Source organism: Cygnus olor, chromosome 6, assembly GCF_009769625.2.
Source record: "Cygnus olor isolate bCygOlo1 chromosome 6, bCygOlo1.pri.v2, whole genome shotgun sequence".
NCBI lineage: Eukaryota > Metazoa > Chordata > Aves > Anseriformes > Anatidae > Cygnus > Cygnus olor.
In genome coordinates, this window is record NC_049174.1 from 23,355,545 (window position 1) to 23,377,886 (window position 22,342).

The window sequence follows — 22,342 nt, forward strand, 5'->3', positions numbered from 1 at the left end:
CATACAGAAGGCTGAGTTAATTGCTAAGAAAAGGTACCGGGAGATACAGAACGCATATGCAGAATACCTAAATAGTGAAGGCAGAGGAGCTCAGACAAGTGCATCTATAGGTGTCCAAATAGAAAATAGATATAGAAAATAGATCATCAATTCAGAAATGAAGATGCAAATATTTTTTAAAAAAAAGAGTTCCAGACAGAAAAGGAAATAAAAGCCAAATCGCTACAATGAATGCCTTGAAGGAAAGCGTAGAATAAATAAATTTACCATTTCCTTTGCAAAATAACACAAACTGTCATCAAGTTTGCTTCAGAAAATGTTGCTAACCATGTTGCCAGCACTATGCCAGCAAAGATGTCTCATTACTGTAAGGCAGCTAGTACAGCTTAGCTATAAATACAGAGGCCAGTGTAATACAGCTGCACTAGAAAGAATTTAACGGTTTAGTAAGAACAGAATATATCCACGACGGTAAAGAATTGTTTAGTCAGAGAGGAAAATGTGAATAATAAAGAAAAAAAAAAGAGGAAGTAAAGCTACTCAGAACTATTAAGTTGCTAATTCATATTCAGTAAAATATTTACATAAATATTTTTGATAAGTCCCTTGTTAGATATCAGTAATCGGAACATGCTTATTTCAGTCTTAGTGAAATGAGCAGAAAAATCCACCTGTGGCAGTGCTCCCCATAGCTTGGAGCAGCCCTGTTTTTGCTCACTGGCATTGTTTTCTTCAAATGTAGGAGTGCAAATGCACTGTAAGAGTCAGCAGCAGGTTTTCCGGAGCTCAGGACTCAAAATGGTAGCCAACACTCCTGAAGAGATTTAGACAGTTCAGAGTGGCCAATTTTTCAAAAACAGCTTGGTAACAAGCTTCTCTCTCAAAATCTGAAATTCTCTGAAGGCTGCAGCTCTCCTGGGGGGCACATTACATTTTCTTGAGAGTTAGAGCCCTTCTGTCTTCTGAAGTCAGGTCACTTCTAGGACAGCTTGTTCAGCGATGTTTCCTGCTGTTTGTTCTTCTGTGCCAGATATTTTTATCATCTGTAAAACAGGGAGAAAACCCTCCACTCATCTGCTTCTTTGTAAGTGTTGGGCTTCCCTAATTTCTCAATACTTTCTACCAAACTCCCTGTCTGGAGCTCCCCCAGGCCTAGCGGTTTCTGTTCCTGTCCCTGTACCGTAACTGAAGTGGGCATGGGGGAAGAAAGGCCAGTCGTTTCGGCTCTGCTTTGGCACTGTATGCTTACGCTTATACATTTATATATAAATGTAGATACTTATTTGTCTGCTATGAATGAAGAACAATGCAGAAACATGCCCACGCTGATTAAAACCAAACTGTGATGTGGATTCCAGTAAAGCTACTCTATCTTAAACCCAGAGCTTCTGCTTTCGCCTTTCCACCCGCTATTCATAGCTTCCGTAAGACTGAAACTGTCCCCAAAGGGGGGACTTCCTATGAATCCTTCCTTGACCTAAGAACAGCGATGTACAAGAGGGAAGAAGGAAATTATTTTTCCCCATGCCAGTAACGTAAAGTGCCTTCAGTTGACATGCTGACCTAGCTAAAAACCAAGTCTCTGTAATAGTTTGTGTGAGGACATGCAGCGATGTCAACAAGGCCATCGCCAACAAGGCAATGAACACGAGCTGCGCTGTCGATGTTTTCCTGCCTCCAGCGTCTTTGTGTCACTCGCCTCTTTTTAGGAAAAGCGGACTGGAAAGCAGACTCCAGAAAGCGCTTAGGGACTGCAAAGGAGGCGCGTGTGGCTCTTTTTGGCCGCCTCAGCCCGCGGCCGGCCCGAAGGCGCCTCCACAGCGGGCCCGAGGGGGGACTCCCGTGCCGGGGAAGTTCCGCGGGCGGCTGCCGCGCTCCCCCCCTCACGCCCGGCGCTTCTCCCGCCCTCCGCGGGGTGGGGTCGCTCCTCCGCCCTCCCCGGGGCCGGGCTCGGCGGGGCCTGGCCCCTGGCGTGGAGGGGAGCGGGTGAGCGCCGGGCCGTGCCGGGCCAAGCCGTGCCGTGCCGAGCCGAGCCGAGGCGATGCTGGGCGTGCGGCTGCGGCTCCTGGCGTGTTGCCTGCTGCTGCTCGGCGGCCGCAGCCCGCCGCGGGGCGCCGCCGCCCTCAGCCCCGACGAGGTGCCCGCCCTGCGGAGTGAGTGGGGGTCCCGGGGTGGCGGGGGGGGGACACGGCGGGGCGGGGAGGGGCTTCGTCAGCTGGCGTCCCCGGTGAGGTGTGCGTGGAGGGCGGGGGACACACGAATATTTCGCCTCCCTCCCGGTCCTGTCCCTTCGTGCGGAGGAAGCCCCCGGGCCTCGCCGTGCCCTCCTCGGGGCGGCCCGCGGGAGCGAGGGGCCCAGGGCAGTGCCCGAGCACACGCCTTGCTGTCCTCGCACCTGGTCCCGGAGGTCGTGCCGAGGGGTTTTCCTCGCGCCCGATAAATTCCAGCTGTTTTCCTTACTGCCACTTAAGCAGTTTTCACTGCTGTTTTTTGGGAAGGGGGGGGTGGGAAGGAAATGGGAGGTGAAGAGGAAGGAAGAGAAAAAATCTTGCTCTCCTAGCTCTGTTATACATTATTTGTAGTGGCGAACCTAAGTAAACAGGAACCCGGACAGCTCTCGGCTCTTACAGCTTTGCTTCTGGCACTTTGCTTGGTGTCACCTTGCCCTTGTACGGAGGGGCCTGGACGTCAGAAGAAGGGGGATGTTCCCAAAGTGCTCCCTCCACCCCGTCAAATCCTTCAGAGCAGGGTTTAGGATCTTCTCCTTGGCCCCTCTGGGGTGTGCAAGCTCATGGAGCTCTTCGTGGTTCTTCACCCACAGGGTCGTGGGCACAGGAATCCCGTGTGGTGTGGGCTTGGTGCTGCTCTGGGTGTCTCCTTGTCCCACCTCATTAAGACCCTTATCTTTCCTCTGCAGTCATCACAGCTCTTAGGAGCCTTACGGATAAGGGCATTCGGATGCGTTTCATGAAGGCAGAGACCCCTTCATCTCCGAGTTGTTTCTTGTTGTTGCTCATGCTGTTACATGGGAGGCACCACGGGTGCAAGTGGAGATAAATTGGGAACTTGTATTAGAACTTTAAGTGTGAATCCTGGTATCACGGTGAATTAAACTCATTAATCAGTGTTTACTGGTGCTAACAACATCACAGCTTCTACTTATCTAGTAAATTAACAACGTATTTTCTTGGCCAGCCAAGATAAGGCTGCTGTAGGAAAGCCCTCCCCTAGCATGAGAAGCAGAAACCCTGTCTGACCTTGTAGTCTGTGCTTGTAGATAGAGACTGTGTGGCCCGTGGAGGACTAGGATGGGTAAGAAGAAGGAAGCACAAGCTGCACAGCTTCACAGAAAACTCGAAAGTGAAGTCCCCTGCTGGGTGTCTGTCACAGAGTGATGGTGTTCCAGTGAGCTCGTGGTTGGAGGGCTGTAGAGATGTGATGGACTAAAGGAGCATAGGAAGCTCCTTTAGGAGCCTTGCTCTGCCCCCAGAGAGTTAAGGATTAAAGCCAGGCCGCTGCCAGATGCTTGGAAATGCAATTACATGCAACAGGCTTGTTCCTACCTGCTGTCAGTCAGAAAGGCTTGCCCATGCTCCTGCACCATCATGAGCTACAGACAACCTTAGCCACATGGCAGACAGCACCCGATCCCAGAGTTACAGCTTGCAGGGGGACTTCTGTCCTCGCTGTATGTCTGGCCACTAGCAGGTTCTGTGCAGGACCTGTAACCAAACTCCTCTCTGTAACCTGTACCTTGCCTGGGCTGCTTGTGTGTGCCATGTGATGGTGAGCTGGTCTTCAGCCTGTCGCGCAGCACTGCTGGCTGAAGGCTTTCTTTTGGAGAGCTACACCTAAACCATAGGTGCTGAACCCTGACACAGCATCTGGGTGGGCTTCTGCATCTCATACTCTAGATTTGGAGTATCTCTTTGTTATTGTTACTTCTTCAGGATGTTAGGGGTAGTGAATTACAGATAGAAAGCACATGTGGTAGAAATTACTGTTGCAAAATTTCATGGCAAAATGGAAATGCTAATCAGGTTTTCAGGGAATAATCTCCCGAGACATAAAATAAGTATCTCACCTATAATGTGAGAGGAACTCCGTGGGTTAATCATTACTGGATTTCAGAATAAATGAAATAGCTGAGCTGTTATAGGTTTTATTTTGCTGATTTCCTTAGCCCCTCTCATTTTTTCAGTCTATATGCACAGTTAGACATTTGTTCCCAAGGCGTTAAACAGCTGATTTTTTTCACATGCTTATAGTGTGATGTCACATTGTTCAGTGAATTTCTACCCGATTCCAAGAAAGCTGGGACATCAGGCTAACCTCCCCACGTCTGCTGTGGTCCAGCCAGGGCAGTCATCTATAGCTCAACAATATGCATCCAGTAGTTAAGGCATACTTTAACTCTTGACCACCAGCTCTTGGATTGAGATAAATCCTACCATTCCTGTATCATACATACAATGCAAGATACATTTTCTGCCTATATAGTTGCAGAGAGTGAGGCTTGAAAATGTCAGAGAATATGGCAATTTCAGCCTTAAACTTTTTAGCCTTTAATTGGAATCTCCAGTCCCTCACAGAGAATTATTTTACAGCTCTCAATATGAATTGCTGTAACAGTTAAACCTGTACCACATTATGTAGTATTTCTTGGTGAATGATGCTTTAATTCTTCAAATGTGACTGATGTTTTTTGGATGACCAACTTGAGAAATACTGCCTAATCTCACAGTGATCTGTCAAATGGTCCACATGTTACAAACTTGGCTGGCAGTAAATTTAGACAAGTATTCTTATTTTTGAAGTGTCAGATATTCTGATGGTTATTTTCAGTTTTCTTCATGAATAGCTAAAACATGTCTTACAATACTATTTCATCATCTGTAGCATTCTGCAAACTGAGAGGGTTTTTTTCTTTTTTTTTTCCCCCATACAGATAAGGGGATATTTATTATACAAAGTTCAGGCTCCAACTTGTGCATCAAGGCGGATCCAGCTGGCCTTGTTCTGGAAGACTGCAGTCAACTCTCCAAATACGTGCTATGGAAATGGGTATCCAATCGTCGGCTTTTCAATATAGGCAGAAGTACCTGTCTAGGACTGAACATCAGTAGACCAGAACAGCCATTGACTATGCTTGAATGTGATTCAACTCAATACTCACTATGGTGGAATTGTGATGAAGGAGCATTGGTTGGTGTATCAGAGTACAAATTAGCTGTTGAAAACAGCAAAGATATTGTTGCAAAAAAAAATTCTAATTATCAATGGACACAGTACATGTCCTATGATGAAGACCTTTGTGAACATCCTTTCCAAGGTAAAAATCAAATTTGTCATAGAAATGTATAAAGGAAAAATTTTCAGAAGTTGTTTTTGAAGGAAGGTCTGATTATTTTTTTAATAGGCGATAATTGAATTGAGTACACTGCACAATTAATTTTTCTCCTCATCTGTTATATGGGCCCCCCAAAAGGCCCTAGTGTCCTTGTGAATCCTTGCCTCTTCCAAATGGTCTATAAAATTAAAAGCTGAACTAAGTATTTGCAGTCCCACAGCTCTCATTGTCAAGTAAACCCAAAGAGAGATAAAGAAGGATTTGGAATTCAGATTACTGACGGTCAGCCTGCAATCTCGGTGTGCATTATCCAAACGTTTGCAACATTCAGCACCTGGACTCTGAACGTGCCAAACTTTGGAGCAGAAATCAGGCTTTTGATTAATCCTGTTGTACAGCTAGTCAAGGCATAGGAATTTAAGTCAGGATCCAGACCTGCAAACCTTAACAGTTTTCCAGGAAAAAGGATGAAGATAAACCCATTTTCCACGAACAGCCACAGTCAGGCTGCACCTTGACCCCTTCCTCAGCCTCTCCTTCAGCATTTCTTTAGAAGAATGGCTTAATGTTTGCATAGCATGTCTCAGGCTGGAGCTGTTGATTCCCCCCATTTGAACTGTTTTTATGGGGTTGCAGAGCTCTGGTCTCCACATATTTGGGTTGTGGAGCTTTGATCTTGGTGGTTTCCTATGTAGGTGCAGCTGGGCTTGGCCTCTGCTCTCTCCAGGGGGTTCCTTTGGGAGCTGCGGTGCCTGTGGAAGCGTGGTAGCATCCAACATCTCTAAAACCTAGCAGAGTTTATACTTAAGACCAGACAGAAAACATTTAAAACCATGAAGTCTTAAAAGTTTGCTATGTACATTGAGGGAGATGGAGGTAGATCTGGTCTAGTCCTAGAGCTGCAACAATCTGGGAGTTTCAGGATGAAAATAAGTGACTGTCTTGGCAAAGCTTCTTCCCCTTCCAGTTTCTGTTTCCTTCTTTCCACTTCAGCTTATGCACATGCAAATACAAGCTAGCCTGTTAGTCCAACAGGCTGGGGGGGATCCCTACCTTCAAAACAAGTGTGTCTAACTAGGGTGGGAGGAACGTAGCTGTCAAATTTTGTTTCTTCTCAGGACTGAGATAATCCCTTGAACCTCTGTAGCTAGCATCGTGGTAGCAGGCAGAGGTGCAAACTTGATTTCTTTTAACCCATTTTATTTGTATTATCTGTTAGAAGGCTTTGAAGGGGATTTACAATCTATAAACTGCATTTTTTGCATGTGCGCAGCCAGCCATTATCTCTGGGAAACTGGCAGCATGTCCTTATTCTGTAGTTGAAGGACTTCGATCTTAGCATATCAACATGGGATCTTTGGCAAACAGTTTAATTCCAAGTATGGTTGTGGTTCTTTGACCTTTCATAGAAGCATGTGCTCTGAGGTTAAGGAGATACTGAGGTAAATCTTTTACAACTTTGGGTTGCACTTGATTCTCTCAGTACTCAAAATACAACAGGGCAACATTTTAAATATTTTATAAGCTAATAATTGATGTGACAACAAAGGTACATAACATCAGTTCTTTAGATTACTATTCCCCATGGTATAAAAAATATTTTTAAAAGTTTATTTAATTTTCCTTTGTCTTTCATATTTCCTTTCCCATAGAATGACAATAAGAATGGAAAAAACATCAGAAATCCATTTAAACAAGAGTGGGAGGAGCAGAGGAAATTATGCTAAATTGCTTGTCTGTCACAGACTAGCAGACAAAAAATACGCAGAGCGTGCATTTGAGCGTGTCCTGATTATGCTGGCTATAGTTTTATGTAGTTGTTCTCAAATTTAAGTGCAGGATAATAGGATATAGGATAATTGATAATTTTTTCAGTTGCAGTAAGTTATGGGAATGTGCCTTGTTTCATGGTGATAAATTTCATAAACTAACATTTCCAAATTCTATTCACTGCAGTTATGCTTGTCATACTTGTCTCAATGTTGTGGTATTAATTATGAATTCAAATAACCATAGATATTTTTATTTTATTGTTGCTGTTAAAACCAAAAATGATGAAATATGGGGGGGAGTTTCAGTGAATGTGTTCTTTTAGTCTCTACTTTTCTTTTATTACAGAAACATATACCTTATTGGGAAATTCTTTTGGTTTCCCATGCGTTTTTCCATTTAAATATAACAACAAGTGGTATTATGAGTGTACCAGAGATGGAAGGGAATTTGACTGGTGTGCCACAACAAGTTACTATGATCAAGATGAAAAATGGGGGTTTTGCCCAAATGCTGGTAAGATGTTGCTTCTCCCTCCCTACCTGCCTCCTACAGTATCCGTGATCCTTATGAATAATTCTAGGATGCACTCTGTTTTGGAATACAAGATTACTTCTGTTAGAGGGGAATGTCTCTTAAATAAGAGAAAACTTCAGGCTTTATTATAGTCTACCACGTATGGTCTTTGGAGACCCAAGTCCTCATCCCAAAAGCACAACTCCAGGAGGTGAGCTACAGGATGTGAAGTGCTCACTGCTCTGTGCCACCCACTGACCTTGTCCTGCAGCTAACCCACGGCTCTCTCTGCTCTCCCCAGCAATCCATAGGAGGTTTCTCTGAAGCATGCAAAGGAAGGATTGCTCCTGCAAAGTTAGATTATGCTTTTGACTTCATTCCGTCTTTTATATTCCTCTTCTTCCAGGCAGTCCTTGGACACTTATGTTTTGGACCTAAAACACTTAGAAGCAATATTTTTGAAAATATTTTTGAAAGATTTTGGACGTATGGTATTCATGAATATTAAAATTATAAATAGCAACTTGTAGCTTCTTCCATAAATATGTAAAAAATATCTTCTATCAGCAGAAGTGGTTTGGAAAAGCCCTCCCTGTTCAGGCTGTCTCTCAGATCTCTGGTCCAAAGCATGTTATAAACAGCTGGAAATGTGATTTCATAGTGGGAATTTCCAGGGAACCATTATAATGAAGAGTATTTTCAGCCCTGCTTCTATATTGTAATTATAATAGCTTTAATCTCTTGAGTACTGGGTAGAAGGAGATCCAGGTGACTGCTCCTCCACAAGTTGGGTGAGGCATTTATAGCGTGACTATTCCAACGTCCAGCTTTAGGAACAAATGATCAGCTGGTGCGAATTAAAATGTAGCTCTGTTGGCTTCATGCAAGCTATGAAAATCACCACCAGCTGCAGATGAGCTCCCGAGAATTTATCAACCACCTGAAAAATGGAGCAGTGTTATTCAGTTAGTGTCCTATTTCCATACATAGTTTAATAAAGGAACACTGGAGGAGTTCATCATCATGCTTCCATTGAGATGCTACTGTCGTTAATTAAATTTCTAAAGATGCTGTACTTCCGATTAGCTTGTAGCCTTGTGCTGTTGGTGACGAATCTGTTTCTGAGCAGAGAGCGGCTGCGATGCTTTTTGGAAGAAGAACCCCGCCACGCACCTCTGCTACCAGTTCAACCTGGCGTCCGTGCTGTCATGGCATGAGGCACGGGCTGCGTGCCAGATGCAAGGAGGAGATCTGCTCAGCATCACCAGCCTGGAAGAGCAGAGCTACGTCAGTGATTTAAGCCGTGAGTAGGCACAGCGCACTGCTAACAGTGGGTGTAGGCACATGCTTAGTGTGTTCAGATGGGAATCCTGACTTGGAAGGCTGTTGAATTTTGTCGTAGCCTTTGGAAAGGTGCAGAGTGCGCTTTGTAGCAGGAGTCTTCTGTTCCCACTGTGAGGACATGTTGCTCTCCTCTGGGAAGTGGGTCAGCTTGACTTTCTCTGGGGACTGCGTAGGAAGCCTGTGGTTAGATTTCCATTTTACCAGTGAAAAGGTTTGGAGCTTAACACTATATATTACATCTCTCCCATTGCTGCTGGCAAGGCTTTGTCACATAGCACGCCTAAGTACCTGACAAAGCAAGAATGGTGGTAAGTTACGGCCTTAATAAACCGAGTTCAAAAGCAGTGGTATGTGTTATGTGAGGCTGTAATTGTCTTAATTCCTGCTTGCGTGGTGACTTCTATTCATATTTGCAGCCGTGGTTATGGACATGTGGGTTGTTAGGTGTTTATTTTTGGTTTTTGAGAATTATACAGATGTTTGCCTTCTCTGCAACGCACCATAGTGTCATTTTATTCCTCCAAGGTTTCCTTTGCAAACTGTACTTCACCAAATCTAAATGACTAGAATATTTCTGCAGGCTTGAAATAAATTACCTCTATAGGGAAAAAAAAAGACAACTTTGGTTTTATAAACAGACGATATTCCTTCTTTGATAAGCTCCTTGGTGTCCCTCATGCAGAAAGTCTCAGACCAGTTCTGCATAGTCCTCTGATGGTATTGCTTTCGTAGCTATTTTGGTGTTGGTGAAGAGGACTGAGCGAAGGACCGGGCACTAAAAACTGTGTTGTGAAAGGTGGCTTCAGGTTTCTTTCCCATTGCTTCCCATTAGTGCTGGTTTTCAATTGGAGGATATAAGCTAACAGGAAGTTTTTAAAATAATTTCATTAGCTTTTTGATATGTATACAGGCTGTAGAGGGACTGGAAGTTGTTTGTTTTGTGTCTGACAGCAGGCAGAGACAGGCTGGCGTTTCTGTAGCTGGTGTTACAGATGTAATATCTAAGGCCACCAAGAGCTTATGCGGGGAGGGTTTGCAGGATGGGCAGTTTTTGAAGGGATGCAGACCTCTTGAGTTTATTCCTCCTCAGCTGTGTTGATTAACAAACTAATAGACTTTTTCTAAGGACAGAAAAAAAATAAGTCTGAGCCTTCTGGAGACAGATCTGAAGTTTTGTTTTATTCTGATTGTAACAAGTCAGGACAGTATATCTATACCCGTAGATGTTTTAAAACATGGGGAATATGTGAAGTGTCATTTTGTTTATTTTTTCTGTTTCAGGGCAGTTAAACGCCACAGACATCATGCTTTGGACAGGCCTAAATAGACTGGGGGAAGATACTGGCTGGCAGTGGTCAGATGGAGCGCCATTGGTGTTTGTGAACTGGAGAGCAAGTACGTGATGTTCCTCTTGGATTTGTTATAGCAGTGTAATTACATGCTCTCTGTAATTGCAGCACAAGAGAGCTGTACAGCTACGTTTGAAAAGTGAATCAAGTGGACCAGTGTACCTCTCTTTTTGTAGACATATCTATTCATGTTCATGAACTGAAGCCCCTTCTAGGGATGTGGGTGGCATCCATGGAGATGCATTTATTCAAAGCGTTAATGATTTAGTCTTTCTGTCATTTGCTTTTAAGGGTATTTTTGAGATTCCAGCTGCATATTTAAAAACTATGTTCTACCTGGTTGCATGGAAGAAAGGAGTTCTAATTTGTTTACATTAACAGGCTGTAATTAACACTAGCACATTAACATGAGCTTTGAGACTTGGTTTGCTACATTTTGAGGTTTGTCCTCCAGCACATGTAACATTGACACCAGAACTGGATTCAGCCTCTCATCTGATAGCAGCAGGCAAGGAAAGATTGCCATATATGTGTAAGTGGTGGTTAATGTTCAGCTGTCCATAGGGTTGGTGTAACACTGCTAGAAGTTTGGGTGTGCAAGGCTGATTATACATTTGTTCAATAAGAATACAGTGCCATTTTCCAAGAACTGAATTTTTGTAATTGCATGCTTCTCAAAAAAATGCATTTTCAGATGTCTCTGATGACCGTTTTAGCGAAAATCATTGTGCGGTGATTAATTCAAAATTGAAGTACGGCTGGCAAAGTTACTTATGTGAATCTGGATTGCCTTTTGTATGCAAGAAATATTTAAGTAAGACAGAGCATGAAACGTTTGGTAAGTCTCTCAGTGTTAATGTGTCCTTTCTGTGAGTATGGAAGGAGAACAAGAGGAAGCTACCTGAATATAAATTTATGAGAACAGTCTTAGCTGCAGTATAGGTTTGCTGGTTTAAGTTGAATGCCATTTACATTAACTGAAGTGGTAACACGTTCTTCTGTTCAAATGCAGTTCTGGATAACACGTTGAGAGTCTTAAAACTGACAAATCATTTTAATATGCATAGCATTTAATTGGTTCCTTACATCATCAGAGGCTTACAGAATGCTCATTCTCTTTGTATTACAACAGAGCAACACTTCTGAGTTTAAAAATAGGCTTTCAGCTTAGAATGGAAGTAGCCAATTGCCAACAGAAGATAAAGTTGCATAAATGCAGCTCTAAATTTGCAGTTATTTTTATGACGTGCCGTGCTTTTCATATACCAAAAAAGCATTGTACATATGTTTTTGAAAGTGTTTATATAATGACAGTAAGTTATATGGCATGTAGAATGTCTCAGATGCCCGTTCTGTGGGAAACTTAAACACAATTTTGTGTTTATTAGGACATTAATTTCTGTTTTGATAAGAAAAGTTAGATAGGTTCAACTTTTTCCTGATAAATTAAAAGAAAGTTTCCCTACTTGTTTCAGATACTGAAAAGGGATTTACCAAACTCTTTGTAGTAATGCATGTGAAAAAGCTTCAGCTGGTTTTGGATCAGGCCCAAAGGGAATAAGGCAGATAAAGGAAGTTCTAAATTGAATAACAGTTCTGTAAGTGTGTTTGTACTAGTCCAGTGGCCTGAATGGTTGAGTCATAAAATAAGGTGGGAAAAAAATCAGTTTGCTCTGTGGGTAGTGATCCATAGAGCATGTGTTTTGTCCTCAAGATGACTCTGTTTTCAGCATTTGAAGATAGGAAAATAGTCTAATGCAGCACAACCTTTGTATTTCTGTCTAATATACTTTAACCTTGCATGGTTAATTAAAAGATACATGGAAGTATTATGCCACTCGTTGTGATGCTGGCTGGTACCCACACAATCGCAACTGCTATAGACTTCATAAAGAGGAGAAGAGCTGGAACGATGCTTTGATCTCATGCCAAAGTGACAACAGCAGACTCATTAGTATATCCTCCATGGCAGATGCGGAGCTGCTCCGTAACTTGCTTGAACATGGTGAGTTTTGAGAGTTAGTTTAAGCTGTGCTATGTTTCTTGAAGTGTTTCTTCTGTGAAGCCTTTTAACGTTGTTAGCCTTGTAAGCCCATTATTATGTGGCACACCCAGATGATGTTTCCAAAAAAAAAAGTGTGATGCACGTGCCTTCTAGGAGTCTTTAAAATGTGAGACATCACCTTCAATAAACATAATAAAGAAACAAATCAACATGTTGGAACACAGTGAGAAACTCTATGCTTCCCTTGGTGTTTCAGGATTACCTCACACCCGGGCTTTTGTAAGACTGCAGCTTGTGCTTTATGGGAGTGCAGCACTTGCCCTGGAGCATGCTGGGAAAATGGCAGTCAGTGGTTATACCAAAAGTCAGAGATCCCCGGTAAAACGGCGTCAGTTTTCTTGGGCATTACCGTACTTCTCATGAACCCTCAACAGTCTGGCTTTTGTCCTTTCCTGTTCTTGACTGGTTCCATGCAAACTGCTGCAAAATACTCAATTATTGTCCTCATGCAAGAATTGTGCTTAGAAGCAACAACAGTTCAGAGTGTCTTTTGCTTTGCAAGTTGGCCTTGTTCATGCTGCAGAGTTTCTGCTGCTGCAAGTGTGTTGGTGGAGTCCCCTTTGATGGGCACCATCAAAGCAGCTCTATTAGTCCATGTTGCCTTAAAAGATAGCATAATTATAAAAGGAACTTAATGAACAAAAGCTCTTAGGCACAACAGTATGAAGAATTTTATTGTCATAACAGTAGCAAATAAGTGTAAATATTTTGTGCCTCCAGCTGGCATCCCTATCCTGGCAGAACTGCGTAGTTTTGCCATGAGTTGTAGCTTCCTTGAGCTGGGGGCATAGTGACGTGTTTTATCAGCTCTGTCCCATCAGCTGTGGTTGCAGAGTGGTCCCTTATACTGGAATTACTGGACATGATCACCCATTCTCCTCCCTCACACCACCCATCCTCTCTGCTGTCCTGTTTATCTTTTTTGGGAGATTAACCACGGGTCATCTTTCTCACCTCTGTTAGCATCCTCCATAGATACCAAACACCATTTTTTCCAGAGATGCTGTAGTAGATAGAATTAATTATTGCAGTCAGCTTCAAAATCTGCTGGTGTTTCAGCTCTCCTTTATCCTTCTTTTCAGGAGAAGGGCTTATGTGCCTGAAAGCTCGTCTGCTTTCACTAACTATAGTAGCTAGTCAAGTAAGGCATTACGTCAAACCTCAAGACTCATCTTTCATGGATTTATTAACCACTGTGGCTACAACTGTGCTCTCACTGGGACATAAAGCCATTGCTCAGAGAAAACCTAAAACTGAATGAGCCATGAAAGATTATAAAAATAAATCTTTCCCTTCCATGTCAGGCTTTCTGCCTCATGCAAGCTTCAAGAGCATATGCTCTTGATTTGTATTTTTCTGGGTTTCAAGGCATATTATTGCATATGTTGATCTACTTTTGAAACTATTTAGTCTTCAAGGGAAGTAGGATATTATCTCATCAGTAAGGTTTCCTAAAGTTCATACGACTATTTCTTTTTTCATGCAATAAGATAATTCTTACTGAAATCCCATGAATAATTTTAATAGTGGTGTTGATATTACAGGAACAATAGGCATCATTTCTTCATCATTAAAATATGAAATCTTTTACTCTTTTACAGAAAACGTAACTGAAACATGGATTGGGTTATACAGTAATAATACCCCAGTTGTTTTCAAGTGGTCAGATAGCACCCCAGTGAAGCTGTCCAACTGGCACAGCCTAGAACCTAATACCTTTCAAAGAACAGGACAACTCTGTGTTTCAGCACAAGGACCTGTAAGTTTTCTTTTCCTTTTGAAAGAACAAGACAGACACTCTTATTTCACCTCACAATAATTTATTTTCTCACTATGTATACTCTTGTAAACCATGACCTGCAGTATGACTTTGTCTTTTTATTCCTAATATATTCTAGCTGAAATGAAAATAATGTAGCCTTTAGAAACCAATACATTTTGTTGTGCTGCTACACAGAAAAGTTAATCATTGTTTTTGAGGTTATGTTCAATTAAAAAAAAAGTTACGTAAAGCTTGCCAAATGGAAGCAAGCAAATATTCATAGGTATTTTGATAAAGACAAAGTAATTTAAAATCCAGGTGGTGTATATTATAAGTCATGACTCATTAGTTCCAGTCTTTAAAGCTTCAAGTTAATATTTTGAAAAATGTTCAACTGTGCTAATTCTATGTTGCTGTCAGCATTTATAACTTTGGGAGTATCATAGATCTACATAAAACTATTGATGTTGAGAGTGGTACGATCGATCCCAAATCAGTCAGGTCTTGTAAGATCGGGAGTAATGTTCAAATAAGCTTAGACTAGGCCCTGTCAAACCATGGCTTATGACAGACAGCTTTTTTCTTAATTTGGTCATAAATGTACTTTACTTTTACAATTTACAATACTTAAATTTGCTCAGACCTGATTTAAGTGGCACTATAGTTCAGTTTTTCGGTAAAGTAAATTTTGGGAAAGCATGAAAGCTGTATCAAAAAGTGTTTTCTGTTGTTTCTCCAGTAGTAGGTCCAAGTTGCAATCTTTAATTCATAGATAAGAAAGCCAAAACAATTACAACGACCTGGTGAAGTCAGCTCTCATTTGAAGCAGAAAATGGTAAAAGCCTGGTTTTAGATGCACAAAACTATATTTTACTAATTTTGCAAGTGTAAGCAAACAAATGAAAGCATAAAACACAGTAGTGGAAAAGGAGGAATCAGTATTGGTACATGTCCAGTATTCATAGATGTCTAAAAGTTGTATTATACAAATTCTGTAGTATTTTGAGTAAGGGCTGTTCAAATATAAATGTTAATCTTACAAAGAACTACAGTAGATGGGAAGAAGGTTCAGTATATGATTCTGAAAAGCGTTCTGGCATGCCCATAGTTTTAGTTAATTAAAATGCATTACATCCCAAGGAGTGATTCAAAGAGACAATCTCCTTTGTGTGATTGTCAACAGGACTTTTCAGATCAGTGTTGGTAGAAGTAAGTGATCCATCTAAAGGTAAATAAAGGAATAGAGTGAGGAAAAAATTGTCTGTTGCTTGTTTTTATTAAAAAGTTAAAATAGGAAGAGAATTTGTATAATCTAACGTCGTCTGTGTATTACATACGTATGAGAATGAGTATGTAGAGAACATACTTTTTTTTCCTCCCCCTCAGGAGGGACATTGGAAAGTTAAAAAATGTGAAGACAGATCTTTCTATGTTTGCAAAAAAGCAGGGGAATTTAATAATGTTTCTTCTGAGATGGAATCAAGTTGTCCAGAGGTAAGGGAATTCGTGTTTTTTTGTTTGTTTCAGAACCTTACTGATAAAACAGAATTATAAATAGAGGTGTAGAGTATATGGATGTAAGTAAGTAGATAGATAATTTTAGTTTTTCATACTGAAGACATGCGTGTTTTGCTAGGAAAAATCTCATTGTTTGCCTTAAAAATATGTAAACTAAAATGTAAGGTAAGATTAAAAGCTTTCCCCAAATGCCTCTCGTGGTTCGTTGCATTGTCAGCAGTTGTGACCCAAGTTCCTATTTCTTTCTAGATCAAAAGTGAAAACCCTTTTGTACGCCATCTGTGCAAATAATGGCTGTTATATGATGCTTCATCCCACACATGGTTTTCATACATTTAAAAGGAATGTCAGGGTGAAAAACAATCGGTTTCATTGACACGGATAATGAACTCTTCCACTCATACATTAGCATTCCTTTCACTTTCAAGCGAAAATGGGAAGGAGCACAACTAGCTACCTAATAGGACATTACAATAGGTTTTCAGGCTTTTAGGCTTGACGTTTTGCTAGTAATATGTAACTTGTTAAAGTATGATTTTATTTGCCATTGGTTCCTTTCCCTACGTATACAACAGTGTAAACAACAAACTTGTGGAATTTATGTTCTTAAAATGTTGTTATTCAAAACTCTGGAGAAGTTCTGTGAACCTCTTCTTCTTTTTCTATCAACAAAAATATATCCCCTCTGACTTCTTTACCCTTTAGGTCATTATCTTCCTTTTTTTCATTTTTGGCCTCTTTTCTCAGTTCAGTTAAATTGTAAGAAGGTGGAAGCTAAACTGTTGGGAGCCGGATGCTGCTTTTCCCCAAATGTACAGCGGTCAGGTCCAGCGTTCTGGTCATATCATTACTGCTTTGTTCCAGGTTAAAATTTCCAAAAGTTTAGGATGATTGATTCTTTGGACCAATGTATTTTATCACTCAAGAATGCCGTGTGTTAAAAGTGTTAAGAAAAGTTTGTTAAAGTCCTGACCATGTGAAAAAATGTGCTGAGCATCAGGACTTCCAGTTGTAGTTAGAAGCTGACAGCACTTGAACTTCGGGTACCTCGCAGGAGTGAGATTTAAGAGTCAATGATCTTAAGTAGTTTGGTATGCTCTGGCAAGCTTCCTGTTCAGGATAAATTTCTGCTTGTTAATGTTTCGTACCCTCTAGAAATACATAGTGAACGCTCTTATAGTCTCTTGATTTCTATAGATTCTTTTCTTTCTGATGCGAAAGAGTCATATTCATTTAATCAAGTGAAGTCAGTTCTAAGCTTATTGAAAGTTGAATTTTATTTCAGACATTTTGTCGTAACAATACTCTTTTAATATTCAATATATATATTTTTGTTACTTGTTGGCCTAGTTTTCTAGGGCTAGCTCTTTATTTCATACAGTTACACTTTATTTTCTTTTTTTTTTTTTTCTGTTGCTAATCTACCCTAAATGTATAGAGTATCTGTTGGTGTTTCTCACATTTGATCTTTTGCTTCGTTAACCTGTTACTGTCATCCATGTTTGATGGTTGATAGACTCAGGGAGCTTTGGCCTTGGTCATAATTATTTATTTTTACAAAGCTTTATAGTCGTATCTGTTATTACTGAGCTTTTATCTCATGTTGATTTTATGACTTGTGAATTGGATGAACTAGTCCTTAAAATTTTCTGTGGTTCTGCTGAGTGAAGTTTTTGCAATATCAAGTTACAGCAGAAACCTACACTTCTGTCTTTTGAAGACACAAAAAGTGTTAAGCACTTTTTTCCCTTAGCAGGTCAACTATTCTTTTTCCTAGTTGGCAGGCTATTAGTGACACTAAACGTTGTATTGCAAAGGTCACATTCTCTAGGCAGTTTTTCCCAAAACTGAAATAACAGCGTTAGACATTTTCTTTAAATCAGCTTTTGAAACAGGCGGTGGAGTTGTCAGCTGTTTGATAATTGAGTTGGGAGTTTCTGTGTACAGAACTGACAGTATTGGTACTGGTAACTTTCTTCAGTCTTCTAAGCTTTAATTAGTGCATTAAAAGATAACAGTATAGTACTAAATCAAGCATTTGTCTTTATGGATGGTGTAGCAGGAGAGAACTGCACTTTTGAGAAGAGAATTGCTATTAAAGCTGTAAAACCTCATAAAGAGAAGGACAGCTGCTCAGAATAAGGGTCCATTCAGGTCGTGTTCTGCTACCCACCAGTGGCCACAAGCAATGTCTGGGGAAGAGCAGAAAAGGGCAAATGTGGGTAACACATCCCCCAATTTCCCTTGACCTCCAGCCATTCAGGGGATTTCCAGAGCCTTTTACGATTTGTGTATCTAACAGCCCACACTGGATTTCCCCTCCAAGTTCTTGTCCAATTTTCCCTTGAACTCATGCTAATTCTTTGTGTTCACAACATTAGTTACTGATATCTATAAATCTGCTGCCCTTTGTGTGGAAAAACGCTATCTTCCATGTTGAATCCACCTCCTGCTTGCTCAGCTTCATTTGTTGTCCCCAAAGTCTCCTGTTGGAGTAGTCACACGTGCCTCCGTGGCACTCCTGATTTTGTAGATGTGTGTTGTACCCTCCTTAAGGCATCACTTCTCCAGACTGAAGAGACCAAGTCTGCTTGGTTATTATTTATGTGGAAGCAATTATGTATGTTTGGTCATCCTTGTTGCCCTTTTTTTCTAACATCCTTTTTTAGAGATTAGGGGCTGCAACTCCAAAAAATGAGAAAAACTGAATTTTAAAGGACATAATCACTTTCTCTGTTCTCTCTCTCCTTCTAATTCTTAATGTTTGATTGACTTTCTGACTAAGCTGGTGTTTCCATGGAAGGTAACCCCCAAATCTCATTCCTGTCTGGTAGGAGCAAGGTAGCTGTCTCTTACGCCAGACGTGAAATGATTTGGTGGGGACAGGAGAGGTCCCCATAATACATCACATCATATTTATCTGCACTGAATGCCATTTTGTCGACTGATTACTCAGCCTTTAAAGTTTGGAATTTCTCAACCTGTGCTTGCCCTCAATGCAAACTTACCATCATCTACTTACTCCACAGTTGTTATTATTTTTAATAAAGATTAGTGTCAAATTTCTTTCCTCCAGACTTAAGGCACCAAGAAAGCTTTCAGAGGAAGGTTATGAGGTGCCATTTGTTCCCAATTAAAATTTCCAAGAGGTTAGGATGATTGTGTTTACTTAATTTCATGCAATTCACTTGATCACTGGAGGACTCCAGCCGAAGGGAACCAGAGCTTTGCTGTTTCTCACCTGCCCTCCCACAGAGCGCTTGGGTGGCTGAGGGCCAGGCCGGGTGATTTGTTGCTCTGACTGTTTGGATGACAGCCTCTCCCACAGTTAATTCGATTTCTGACCTCTCTACCCTGCCAAAAAGGACAGAGAAGTGGTAATGAGAAGGGGAAATTTGTTGAGTAGCTAAACGTGCCAAGAGTTGAACAAGGAAGAAATGCACATGAGCATGCTGTGTGAAGGAGGAGGCCTTGTGTCACTATAGCTATTTTTTTTTTTTAATTTTTTTTTCTGTAGTTGCCAGGAATGGTGTAGAGGGGCTTTTTAGTCAATACTTTAAACCTCTTCCACCCCCCAAATCCCAGAGTTTACATACATATTTCAATTTACACTTGAAAACAAAGGGCGTATGTAATGCTTTTTTTTTTTTTTTTTTAAGCAACTTAACTGAATCTAACAGGGCAATGTTTACCTTGCACTTGAGATATTCAATATCAGGAATGAGCTACCACAGCTATAAACCAGAGTGCTACTACATGCTTCGTGCCAAAAAGCTTGGCATACGTCCCCAGACTAAGTCAGTAAATCAATGTTCAAAGTATAAAATGCAAACAAAAGTAGTGTGTGTAGGGAGTGCCTTTAAGTTGCCCATATCTGTGTCCTACCCATGAAAGATGTTACCACCTGTGTGTATTTAGCCAGTTTTTGCACAGTTTAAGGATTTCAACTTTCTTTTGTTAAATTCACCCACCTTTTCAATGACCTTGAGGGTAACTTCTCTGGAGCCACAGTGGAAAGGAATAGGGCTGTAGGGTCATGAGTGATGAACAGAGAGAAACAACAAAAGGGGATCAAGTTTTTAACAGCTATATAATAATCTATAAAACAATGTTCGTTTCTTTAAAGGGATGGGAAAGACATGGTGGATATTGTTACAAAATCGACAGTACCCCTCGAAGTTTTGAACATGCTTCCAGTGGTTATTTCTGCCCATCTGCACTTGTATCAGTAACAAACAGGTAGTTAATCCTATCAGACAGTGTGAAGATGCTTCTAATAAAAGCTATTCTAACTTCAGAAAGCATTGCATGGCAAAAGATATTACTATTATGAAATAATGTTTGTGTGAGAGTTGAGCATAATTACTAACATTGGCTAGAATAAAAGGTTTGTTCTGCTTTATTTTTTAATTGAAAATAATTTTAATAAAAAGCAGTTGTTAGTATACTTTAGATTTGTAGCAATGTGCACACATGAGCATGCAGGAATCTAAACAAAGCACTTTATACAGAGGTATGTAACATCTTTAAGAAATTTTATCAGTGTACTTGGAAGCTATACTGAAAAATGACAGTGTATTTATCTTTTATAATCAAAATCCTTAAAATTTTAATCCAAATCAATTACTGTTTTATAGATGTTTCTATTTAGTTTTGCATTTTATGTGAATCCTCAGCAAACCCAGGGGAGAGCGTAAATGTTTGAAGAGCATCTGACCTCTGTCTTCCCTTTTTTTCTATCTACCTGTATTCCAGCCTCAGCAAAGCTTTCTTCTCTTCAGATGTCCAGATGCTTGGGTTTTCTCTGATCTGTTTATGACTTACCCCATATGTTGGATTCCAATTAGTTTATAACATACTGATATATCAAATAGATGTATTTTATGCGTACTTTAATCTACACGTTTTTTTAAACCACAACAATAACAACAAAAACAAACAAAAAAAAACTTAAAGAGGAAATCTTCCATCCCTTTAGGACAGGGAAAGCACTGTAACCACTCATAATCAGATGTGTGATAGCTAGAAACTTCAGGAAAACATGGGCTACCCAACGTAAGATTTTAAATTAATGGAAATTTGGCCTGCTAGGTGATTTCAGGATTGTGCAAAGTGAATACAATGGTATACTGCAATGCAGCAATAATCCTTACTAAGAGAATAAAGGCCAAATTCTGGGCAGCTGAGTGTTTGCAACTAAAACTTCAAAGGGAGCTAAGGGCATGCTGCACATCACTGGAAGCATGTGTTCTGTGTTTTTCTGTTTACTTGTTTTTATTTTATTTCTGCTGGGTGTAGCCATCACTGTTTATTACAGTAGTTTCCAGTTCCAGTGTTGGAGCAACAAGGGAAGCTAGGTGTTAGTTTAGCTTAAGTTTTAATTACTGCTTAGCTTTGTTGCTCTGATGTGACAAATACAAAAACTTCTCAGTGGGTCGATCCTAAAATATTCATTAAAATTATATTGGATACAAAGAGTTGATATAAAAAGAGAACATGCAAAGGAAATGAAAAATAAATAAAGAAGTTCTCAGTCACTGAGTGTTACAGATACATTCAGATTTTTACATTTTACATTTACATTACATTTACATCATTCTTACGGTATTTAGCAGTTCTTTTCACAATCTGGAGGAAAAAATAGGGAAGTTTTATAAGTCTTTATCAAGCTGAGAACTTTGACATGTATATTTTCATAAGCTGATTAAATGTGCTTATAAACTAAAACATTTTTGTATAATGCTATACCAATTATATCTGAGTAAATTACATTGAAGTGACAAGGGGCTGCTGTATGCAACCATTATTACTTGAAAAAGATCTAAATGTCTCATCTAAGTTTCTAAATGAATAAATTTCAGAAGGAAAAACTAATTGCTTCTGCAGTCAAAACAGCTCGGAACAGCTGGTGCTTTGAATCCTTCAGCTCTGATTTTTAGTGCCATTTTGTGTGTCCAGTTCTAATAAGATACTTCTGTGCAAAGCTTTTGCTTTTCTTTATTCTGTATCTTTTTGTGACCCTACTATCTTTTCTACTTTCAAGACTTCCTTACTTTTATCTGTTCATCATGAATATATTTTGTTTTAACATTTTGTACCAGAAGCATTGAGAGATTTCAATCTATGGTTCCTTGAATGTGCACAAATGCTGGAGAGGAAAAAATAAAAAGGAAGAAGAAGGAGGAAAAATTATGCTTGCTTTATACTACAGAGTTTTGTGTGAAATTTACCACAGAATTCTATAAAGAAAATTAAATACCTTTTAGATATTTTTCTATTATTGGGTGATTACATTTTTTCATGATGCCTACTTACCACAACACCAATTGACCTATATTCTAACAAGCTTTTTGTCCTGATCATTTTATTAAGGTTTGAACAAGCTTTTATCACCAGCATGATCCATAGCACGGTAAAATCTGAGAGAACTTATTTTTGGATAGGCCTGCAAGACCTTAACAACACAGGAGAATACTTTTGGCTAACAACAGATGGGAAGAATCACTCTGTGAGCTACACAAACTGGAACAAGCATCAGCCACGTGAGTAACGCACTGATTTAAAAACAAAAACAAAAAAAACACAACAAAAACAAATGACTTGCAGGGAGCAAAATACTCTCACTACACATGGTTTGCCATTTTGCATTTTATATGAAGAAGAGGGTA

At 40.2% G+C, this 22,342-nt stretch overlaps 1 protein-coding gene across 1 annotated transcript in view; it reads left to right on the forward strand.

Annotated features, from left to right (window-relative positions):
• Positions 1-1,850: 1,850 nt before the first annotated feature.
• PLA2R1 (phospholipase A2 receptor 1) overlaps positions 1,851-22,342 on the forward strand; it is a 41,579-nt gene continuing 21,087 nt past the window's right edge. Inside the window, exons 1-11 of the mRNA XM_040561216.1 lie at positions 1,851-2,153; positions 4,949-5,332; positions 7,469-7,636; positions 8,766-8,939; positions 10,262-10,375; positions 11,024-11,167; positions 12,146-12,334; positions 13,996-14,153; positions 15,543-15,650; positions 19,801-19,913; positions 22,047-22,216. Coding sequence (XP_040417150.1) covers positions 2,042-2,153; positions 4,949-5,332; positions 7,469-7,636; positions 8,766-8,939; positions 10,262-10,375; positions 11,024-11,167; positions 12,146-12,334; positions 13,996-14,153; positions 15,543-15,650; positions 19,801-19,913; positions 22,047-22,216 — 1,834 coding nt within the window. The 5' untranslated portion in view covers positions 1,851-2,041. The remainder of the gene's footprint in view (positions 2,154-4,948; positions 5,333-7,468; positions 7,637-8,765; positions 8,940-10,261; positions 10,376-11,023; positions 11,168-12,145; positions 12,335-13,995; positions 14,154-15,542; positions 15,651-19,800; positions 19,914-22,046; positions 22,217-22,342) is intronic.